The sequence below is a fragment of the Sinocyclocheilus rhinocerous genome, unplaced genomic scaffold (assembly GCF_001515625.1).
Source record: "Sinocyclocheilus rhinocerous isolate Xijiao unplaced genomic scaffold, SAMN03320098_v1.1 scaffold1268, whole genome shotgun sequence".
NCBI classification, from domain to species: domain Eukaryota; kingdom Metazoa; phylum Chordata; class Actinopteri; order Cypriniformes; family Cyprinidae; genus Sinocyclocheilus; species Sinocyclocheilus rhinocerous.
The window spans coordinates 151,908-162,396 of record NW_015664016.1 but is presented as its reverse complement, the minus strand read 5'-3'; the positions used below and the strand labels follow the sequence as shown (position 1 = coordinate 162,396).

The 10,489-nt window shown below is 35.1% G+C and overlaps 1 protein-coding gene across 1 annotated transcript in view; it reads left to right on the top strand.

Annotated features, from left to right (window-relative positions):
- The window catches only part of LOC107729277 (C-terminal-binding protein 1-like), a 27,620-nt gene that overhangs the window by 7,877 nt on the left and 9,254 nt on the right, over window positions 1–10,489 (top strand). Inside the window, exon 2 of the mRNA XM_016539736.1 lies at window positions 10,164–10,318. Within this exon, the coding sequence (XP_016395222.1) occupies window positions 10,164–10,318 (155 nt within the window). The remainder of the gene's footprint in view (window positions 1–10,163; window positions 10,319–10,489) is intronic.

Sequence of the window (10,489 nt, the reverse complement as noted above, 5' to 3'; positions counted from 1 at the left end):
TTATTTAACACGATTATGAGGGGGCCATATGACCAAAACTTTATATGAGTGATTTATTTAAAGATAGTGATACATATCAAATATATATTTCCTGTAAATAAAGTTACTATGACATCTACATTGTAGAGACCAGCGGAATTTCAAACAAACAAACAAAAAGTCCTAAAAATTATTGAAAATAATTAAACTGTCAGTAATAAAAAAGAAAAGGACAAATACAATAGAATAAAAAGATACAAATGAAGCAAACTGTGCTTTAAAGGGGAGATAACACACACAGTTTCACCCAATCTCATGTTAATCTTGAGTACCTATAGAGTAGTACTGCATCCTTTATATCTCCAAAAAGTCTTTAGTTTTATCATATTTATAAAAGAAACATACAGCTTAATAATCACTAAGCGCCGCATTTTGACACATTTTTGCGTGTATTTGACCGTTTAGGCACGCACCTTGAGCCAAAAGATGACTTTACATGTCCGTATTCTGTTCCATCTCTGAGCGTATATATGCACTACCCTCCAATATTAGATTTGCTCCAACCATATCTAAAACAGCATAGTCTTCACTGTAAGAATTAAACTTTTTTGTTTCTTATTAAAGCTCCAAAAGTCCTTCACTCAAGAGCAGTGTGTGATTTTGAATTTGTCTTTTGTTGTTTGATTAATATTAAGCACACAGTCGCAGCAGGAAAATAGCCCGCTGTCACTTTAAGAGCCGCACGGATCCAATTTACCGTTACACGCGTATTTACATTCTCAACTCTTTATGTTCATTTATTACATGACCGACGAAGGTAAACAAGTAAAGCACACTGGTCAACTGTTGTTGTGTTTAGTTGTGCTATAGAAATAAAATTGACATTGACATGACTGTAGCGCAAGTTCTCTTTCACGCTTTTAAAAACATGAATAAATATACTTATATAATCGTTTTATCTCGATTATTGTATTTTCATAATAGTTGGAGGCCAAAATCGAAATCGAAATTGTTTTTCGATTAATTGCACAGCCCTACTACCAAGTATATATATTTGATCTCTGCCAGGGTTATTTTAGTATCATTGAGATACTATTACAGTGTTTAATAATATTTTTAATAAAAAAAATTATTTTCAGTTTTTTAAATTTTAGTTGTGTGTTTTTAATACAAAATTTAATATGAAAGTTTGCTCTGGCAGCCATTTGAATTTTTTTTATTTTTAAATATTTTATTTTATTATTATTGTTATTATTATTATTTCAGTTAAAGTTATATTTTATTTCAAGTAACAAAAATGGTTTTATGGTTTTAGTTTTAGTTACCTATAATACCCTGATCCCAGCGTAATACCAAAGAGTTCAGAAACAAAGAGATGTACTGTACCATGCAAAAGATGAGTGTGTGTGTGTGTGTGACAATGTGAGATTGAGACAATGTGAGATAGCAAACAGGTCCCGGTGAATTATTCATTGTGAGAAAATGAAAAGGTCATGGAGATTGAGTTTCATTCGTAGATGGAGAGGCAGATCTCTGTATGAACACAGACAGCGCAAGCAGATGCAAATGTTGGATGGGCCTGAAATTGTTTGGCACTTTAATTCAATGCAAACTATAGAAGAAAAAAGACATGAAAGAATTGTCTGATACTTTGAATGCTGTGTGAATTTCTATACCTGCAAGGACAGACTTACATGTGTACATTTGCTCAAAGAAACTTGTTCAAGTCATTTTTGTTTAAACGATGTGAAGTATTTCCTAATGAAACAAGAAAAAAGTAGACTGGGACTTCAGGAATTGATTGGATTGTGAAAAGTGGGTGTTGAATATCAAAGGTGGTTATATAATCTTATATAAGGTCAGGTGGTTAAAAGAAAAGAGTTGAAAATAAGAGCGATTGGTCACAGTAGCATGCACCAATGAATCACTCTTATGTTTTCATCTGATTTTGTTTTATTTTTGACTGTAACCGTGTGTGTGTGTGTTTGTTGGTGTATACATGTGTCTGTTTTTGCTGTAACTCTACCCCTAATGTTAAGCACTGTCACCTCATAAAGAGCCTCTGTCTTTAGTGTAACAAAACACAGCTGTGTGCATGTGTGTGTGTGCATTGTAAACCTCTCGTTCCCCGGTCCAATCTCTTGTTCTGGAAGGCCAGATGGCTCCTGTCATATAGAGAACTAACAGAAGGAGGGAGCGAGAGAATGTGAAACTAATGAATAGAGGGGAAAAAAGTATTTTGGGGAATGAAACCGAGTGAGAGAGATCACATCTGCTGTGTGTGTGTGTGTGTGTGTGTGTTCGCGTCAAGAGGGTGAGAATGAAGATTGAATGTTGGGCTAATTATCTGTGTTAACGTGTTTGTTTTCTCTTGTTTGGTCACCACACCAGGTTTGCTTGCCCATCACTATAAAGTAACAGTTGAGATTTAGTGTCATTGTGTAATAACGTATGTAAGGTGAAGGGTGTCATTTTCATCAGCACCAAAAGGAATTGCATTCTGACTTTTGGCTGGAAGAATGAAGAAGGGTGAAGGATGGACAGGTGTTTAAAACAGGTTATGAAAATGATTATTATTTTTGCAGTTCTGTTTTGTTGCCAAAAATAACTTATTGTTCAGTCTTAAAGGGGTCATATGATGCTGCTAAAAAGAACATTATTTTGTGTATTTGGTGTAATGAAATGTGTTTATGCGGTTTAAAGTTCAAAAAACACATTATTTTCCACATACTGTACATTATTGTTTCTCCTCTATGCCCCGCCTTTTTGAAACGCGTCGATTTTTACAAAGCTCATCGGTCTGAAAAAGCGAGGTGTGCTGTGATTTGCCTGCTATCCTCTTTATGCACCAAGAGCTTGTAACACTCCAAAGAGAAAGGAAAAATTGAAATCGCATCATATGACCCCTTTAAAGTAATTCAAAACAGTTTAAAGAAGTTGTATTCTTGGTCAGCATGTTTTGGGGGAATATATAATTGTGATTTCCATGATAAAAATTGTGTTTGAGAATAAATAATTAAATCTCCAAACTGTTTTGACTATATCTCAATTTGACTACAAAAGAATAGTAATAATAACAGTTAATTAATAATAAAGTATTTTATTATTAAAAATATTTAAAATAAGAAATTTTACTCTTGGAATATTTTACTGTAAAATAAAACATCTAGTATTTATGAAAAAATAACAATAATAATATTTTTTACAGTACAACTGTAAAATGACATAACTAATATTTAACCCCAAACTCACGCATGAGATGAGTTTGTGCCGTTTTTATCGTGAAAACACCAGATCAGGAGCTGCTTGAATGTAAATGAACACAGTGCTGTGCTTCACTTTGAAACACACAGTGCATTTATTTATTTAATTAACCCCTTAACTGTCACCCCCCATTTTTAAAAATAGGCATGAAAGTGCACTATCCAAACTTAAATTTATGAACACTTTGGAATACAGACCTAAGGTTGGTCTCTTTTTAAAGAAGAAAATCAGCAGATTATTGCAAAAGTGGAATTAAAGTATCAAAAAGTTATAGAAGTTTACATTTACTGTAAAGAAAATGCACTATACTAATTTTATTTTATAAAATAAAATAAAATTAAAGTAAATATTTAAAAGTAAATATTTTACATAACATGTTGTACTCTAAAATTGGTATAAAATTAAAGCCTTATGTCTAAATAAGTTATGTTCCAAATTTGAAGTTGATATGAAAAAAATTTATATTCCTGTAAGATTTTATTTAGGGAGTTATACCACAAACAGCCACCGGGTGCCATCCAAACTCCATAAAAAAATGTATGCATTTTTCTGTCACAAATGTCTAGATTTCTCTGTAAATATTAATTCTATCTCGGAATAGGTTAGGGTTAGGGTTGTCCTACCACCAAATATGGAATCCTGAGACTCAGACCTTTCCAATGATATGTTTTTTGTCAAGATTATAAAAAGGTTTGATTCTAAAAGACCGTAATGCATTTTGTAATATGACACTTGACACCGCCCACTAAGGGGGAGGAGACCGCCAAAAGATTTTAAAGTACCAATTCCATTGGGCTTCTAAGCTTTTAAATGATATATAATTTATGATGATTACTAAAAGATTTGATAGAGGAAAAGGACAACAACAAAAACAGAGCGCCAAGTGTCCCACAGGTGACAGTTAATCACAATTTGTGATTTGATAATTGATTTGACACGTCATGCTTCAGTTTTTCCACTTTTATGAGGTCTGTCAAGGTTTCTTGTCCCAAAAGCAGTGATAATTTAGTTTTTAATGCCCATTTTCTACCCTCTCTCTGATCCTTTTAATACACCTCATACATGCTGTTTTTCCTACTGTAACTTTAAGACTTCATGTAAATGATCTCTGTTATGATTGTCTAACCAGTGTGCTTCATACTGTCATCAAGGTGTGGAATGTTTGTAAACACTAATAGGTGTTGATATGTAAATGTGGGCGGGCATATGTTAATGAGCTCATTGTTACATCATAAACACGATTTCGTTTCTACACGATCGTTTCCATAAATCTTCTGTTTGAACTGGGGGATGCTTTGTGTTGTGAACAACAGTATGCATGTGTACACTTTGATTTTAAATGCGCAAGGAAAATCCTGTTTTCCGTGGCAAGTCCCCTGTAAGGCTGATATTGTGTTGTTATGTCAAACTAATGGTGTTGATCTGGTTCCTCTGTGTTGACCAGCTGTGCGTTATGTGACCCTCCGCTCATATGGTGACTGTTCAGCAGCCTTAAATTCCTTTCCGTGTGTGTATTTTCTGAAAAGTGTGGCGAATGTCTTGACTTTCACTGGAAATCCTGTAAAGTGATTTGGGACGGCGTGTATTGGCCACTGTGACGGTGTGCTCATTTGGTCGTAAGTAGCTTAAAATCACTCATTCAGCTACAATGTGAGCAGCTAGTAGCTACACGTCTTTTGTGTCTGTGTCTGCACTATGCTGTACGCTCTGTTTCCTTTCAAGTGTTATTATTCATGTAGTGTTCATTAGTTCAATAATTAGTTTGCTCGTTTGCTTTGGTGGTTAGTTTGTTCATTTTATAGTTTGTCCTTTCATTTGTTGATTTATTTATTCTTTCATTAATTCGATGTTTGTTCTTTCATTCATTTGATGTTCGTTCATTTATTATTTTTATTGTTCGGTCATTAGTTTGTTCACATTTTTTCGATTGTTCTTTAGTTTGGGTCTGTTCTTTTTTTTTATTAGTTTTTTAGTTGATTTATTCATTCATTCATTTGTTTGTTCTTTTCATTGTTTGTTTGGTTATTATTTTGTCAGTCATTTTTAAAATATTTATTTCATTCATTTGACATTAATTCATTCATTTTTTTCCATTTTTGGTCAGTAGTTTGTTGTTTTTCTTTTATTTATTTATTTTTTTGTTTTGTTTGTTTAGGCCTTTTTAGTTTGTTCATTTGTTAATTTTTTCCTTTTTTCCTTTTTTTGTTGGATCATTTGTTTGTTCAAACTGTTTTTTTTCCCCAAATATATATTTGTTCATTCATCAATTTGTTACTTGATTGATTGATTGACTGATTCAATCACTGATTGATAATCAATCAGTTAAACAATGTTTCAATCTTTCAGTCTTTCAATTATTCCTTGTTTGTTTGCTTGGTTGTTGGTTAATTCTTTTTGTTCAATAATTTTTTTCAAGCATATATTTGTTCATTCATTACTTGATTAATCAATCAATCAATCAATCAAACTATCAGTCTTTCAATCATTCCTTTTTTGTTTGTTTTTGGTCATTCAGTAGTTTTTACCTTGCATTTGTTTTTGTTTGTTCATTTGTTTTATGTGCATTGTTTTTTCTTTAATTTGTTCAAATGTAAGTCTGTTTCTTTCTTTCATTACTTTGTTGTTCTTTCAAACAAATATTTTTTTTCTTTGGTTTCTTTTTTTTAGCTTGTTCTTTCGTTTGTTAGTTTGGTCATTTTTCGTTTCCGTTTGTTCTTTTCACTGTTTTTCTTTAACCTTAATTTTGCTTCTTTCACAAAGCTCACACACATACAGTGTTCACATTGCATAAGCCAAATAAATACCATTTTAACAGACAGACGTGACTGTAATTTTTGAGCATAGAGGGAGGGCGAATAAAAGAGAGGCAGAAAGAGCAAGAGAAAATAAAAGAAAGAAAGGCAGGCGGAGAGATGTGAGTGGAAGGGAGAGGCTGGCAGTCTCTAACCACTGTGGTCTCCAAATCATAAATTTGAGAGCGAGGGAGTGCGGTTGAGGGGGAAAAAAAGGAGTGGGTCGAGAAAAAAAAAGAGCAACAGAAGTGGGAGTGATTGGAAGCGTGAGGAGTGGAACGGCACAACTCGTTTGCACTGGCACTCGTGTGGGAATTTTTGACCCTCTCCCTCTTCCGTGACTCTCCTCGACTCGGCCAGGCGTAATTATTCCTCTCCTCTTTCACCTTGAGAGGTTTGCTCTAAAATGAGACGAGAGAGAGGGGGATGAAAATGGCAATCAAGATGGACAAACCCAGAGCGAGAGGCTAGAACGAGAACAAGGAATGAAAACAACAGGCTCCTCTGTCCGTCTCTGAACGCTTCCCATTCTGAGCGACTGACCGAAGACGAGCAGAAATCTCCGCTTACCCACATATGGGGCAGTGAGCGAGCGACAGACAGACAGCGAGAGGAGGGAGAGACCCCCAGGACACAATCACAGGAGAAAGCTTTTCCGCTGCCACCTCCCTCCATTTTTTTTCTCCCCCGTTTTTTGGGCTGCTCTTCATGGGAGGAATGTGGAGGCAGCATTTTCCAGGCAAGACGCATGTTTCCGAAATCGGCCAAAAGAAAAAGTGTGCGTGAGTGTGTTTGCATGCATGCATGCATGCGTGCGTGCGTGTGTGTGTGTGTGTGTGTGTGTGCAGTTCTCAGTGGTGTCACAAACCCATGTCTTGGCTGCTCTCTGTGACACATCTGCAAACTAGTTTGTGTGTGCAAACACACACAGTGCATTGTGAGCCTGACTCCTTATCAATTGTGTGTGTGTGTGTGTTTGGCAGCCAAATCCCGGGCTAATAGATCAGGAGGGGTGGAGAGAGAAGAAAAAGTGACGCAGCACAGATACGCTCTTATTAGACACTCACACATGCACCTGGTTTATTTCAGGTCCTGGACTGCCATTCAGTGAGCTGACTGTTTTAACTGCTTTTCCTGCAAGTTTCTATTTGGTTTGGAGCAAAAAAGCGTGTTTTGTGTGTTGTCAGAAAGATTGTTTGTGTGCATGTGTGTTCGTGTGTGTTTATTTTGTGACGGTTCGAGATGAGGTTGCTTGGTAACCACAAGCAGCAGTTGACAGTGAGGCGAGGCACTTGGCTGCCAGCTTTTTTTTTAATCCAAGATTGCTTGTGTCACACACACACACACACTTATTAAAATCACAGCGGCACACCTAAGCAAGAGGTGGGGAAACTCACACATACGGTGTGATGTACACGCTGCCATATTTAACACACACACACACACACACAATCCAGGTCAATGCAGCTCCATGGAAAAATCTCCTCATTTCCTTTTGTTTTTACAGACTTTTATTGTTCAAGGGATTTCAAAGAGCGTATTACATTTCTCTCGCTCGCTCGCTCACTCACTCTCAATAGTTTCACATGCAATGCAGGGATAGTTCACTGAAAACGTATTATTTATTTACCTTTGTGTTGTTACAAACTTTATGATGGAACACAAATGGAGATGTTTGGTAAAATGTTCCACGCTGCTTTGTCTGTTTAACAAAAGCCATAATTTACTCCTCCAAAAAAGCACTTTGAAAGTAATGTTTGAATAGAAAATTTCACATTTAAATTCAAATTTATTACGAACAGACCAAAATTTAAGTGATTGTTTGCTTCTCTTTGCATGTAGCTTTCAAATATAATGCATATTTGGTCTTTTCACATTGTGATTGGTCACCTGACATATAAGAACCAATGGTGTTCAAATTATGAACTCATAAATTGGTGCTCATAAATTGAGTTTATGCTTAAACAAGAAATATTTATTTTAAGAGAAAACAAGATTGTTTTAAAACTGAAACTATAATCAAAACCACAAAAAATAAACATTTTCATTACTTAAAAATAAATGTTAACTGAAAATAAAATGCAATATAAAAAATAAAACATTTTATAAATGTAAATATGAAAATAAAAAAACAATTCAGCTAGCTGCCAAAGCAACATTTCTAATTTTAATTTGGTTTAATTAAAAAATCTAAATCTAAAATTGTAACTAAAATTGAAATGCAAATGGAAAATATAAAAATAAAAACTATAATGATACCAAAATGTTCTTGTTTTAAGCACAAAACCTTTTGATAAATTTTATAGTGTTTTAGAAAACAAGAATTGATGTCAAATGTACAATGCAACATATTTGAATGTATGTGATTGCAAATGAGATTTGAAAGCTTTGGTGGAAGGAAAGTTTTCCTCATATAAAGCTGTTGTATGGTACAGAAGATTATGCACACAAACCATATGAACTACTTTTATGGTTCTTTTGTTTGATATTTTTGCAACTTGGCAGCCAATGGTCACCATATGTTTTCATTGTATGGAAAAAACAATTCTCTGTGTTCCAAGGAAGAGAGAAAGTCATGGGTTTTAAAACAACATGATGGTATATAAAAAAATTCTCCCCGCTGGGAGAAAACTGGAAGACAGAGAAATTGTGATGGCAATAACAAATAAAAAGCCTTGCATGTCAGAAATCGATGTTTTGTCAGGATCTTTTGTGCTCTGTGATCAGAGTAAATGTGGAGATGCCCGTGAAAAATGGCTGAAGAGCCGAGATTTCCCCTGCTGCTTTCTGATTGGATAATTCCCCTGCATGTCTCTGATTGGATAATGGTCGTGTACTGCTCTATATATATATATATATATATATACGTATATATATTTGACTATCTTGTTGTTTCTTTGTTTGTTTATTTACTTATTTATTTATTTCAGCATTTACCCAATATTTAAAATATATCTCAATATGTTAAACATTTAAACATCACCAAACGATTAAATGCCCCAATACTGGGTACATTTATATTTATATAATATAATATATTTGTATAGTTGTATGTATATTATTGGATTTATTTTTTAAGCCTTTTGCCAATATTCAAAACAATGCAACATATTTGAATGTATGTGATTGCAAATGAGATTTGAAAGCTTTGGTGGAAGGAAAGTTTTCCTCATATAAAGCTGTTGTATGGTACAGAAGATTATGCACACAAACCATATGAACTACTTTTATGGTTCTTTTGTTTGATATTTTTGCAACTTGGCAGCCAATGGTCACCATATGTTTTCATTGTATGGAAAAAACAATTCTCTGTGTTCCAAGGAAGAGAGAAAGTCATGGGTTTTAAAACAACATGATGGTATATAAAAAAATTCTCCCCGCTGGGAGAAAACTGGAAGACAGAGAAATTGTGATGGCAATAACAAATAAAAAGCCTTGCATGTCAGAAATCGATGTTTTGTCAGGATCTTTTGTGCTCTGTGATCAGAGTAAATGTGGAGATGCCCGTGAAAAATGGCTGAAGGGCCGAGATTTCCCCTGCTGCTTTCTGATTGGATAATTCCCCTGCATGTCTCTGATTGGATAATGGTCGTGTACTGCTCTGCTCAGGCTCTGTTTGTTTAAAAATCACTGAGTTTAAGTTTATCTTCGTTGTTCTTGTCCAAAAAAGCTTTTAGAGCTCTGAAATTGTTTATGGGTTGGAAAATGAACAGTCGGTACAGTTTTGTGAACATTGATTGGTTGAGCACCTACATTTTCTCCCCTTCTGATGTAGCGATCGCTCCAGCATGTCATTTGTCTTTCTGTTTGATGTGTCCACTGCTCATTTAAAGCGTGCCAGACCCCTGATCTCTCACATCCCTCCGAGAAACCCAGCTCTGCCTTAACATCTCCCACACAATTATTTTTTAATAATACTCTGGTAAATAATTCTCATTTGAAGTCTTTTTCTAAATACATGGTGGAGAGTGAAAAGACAGAAATCAGAGAACAAGATGTTTCCCCAAAGGCTATTAAATCAAATGTATTCATAACTCTGCCCAAATGCTGTAATCTCCATGACAACAAGACACATGGATGGGGGCGAACGGGAAGTTCACGTTTCTCTCGCTCTCTCTCTCTTTGTAGGTATAAGGCCACAAATCATGAACGGTCCGATGCATCCTCGGCCGCTGGTCGCTCTGCTGGACGGGAGGGACTGTACCGTAGAGATGCCCATCCTGAAGGATTTAGCCACTGTGGCGTTCTGTGACGCTCAGTCAACGCAGGAAATACATGAGAAGGTCTGCTTGAACTATTTTTCTTGCATCACTAGCACGACAGCAAACATATTGTTTTAGTTTAGTTGTTGTAAGTTTGCTGTATTAATTGAATCAGCAACTTTTTTTATTGAATTTGGATTCTAATTTTTTAGTTGAATACTCCAATACTGGAACTGGGAGAAAAAAAAAAAA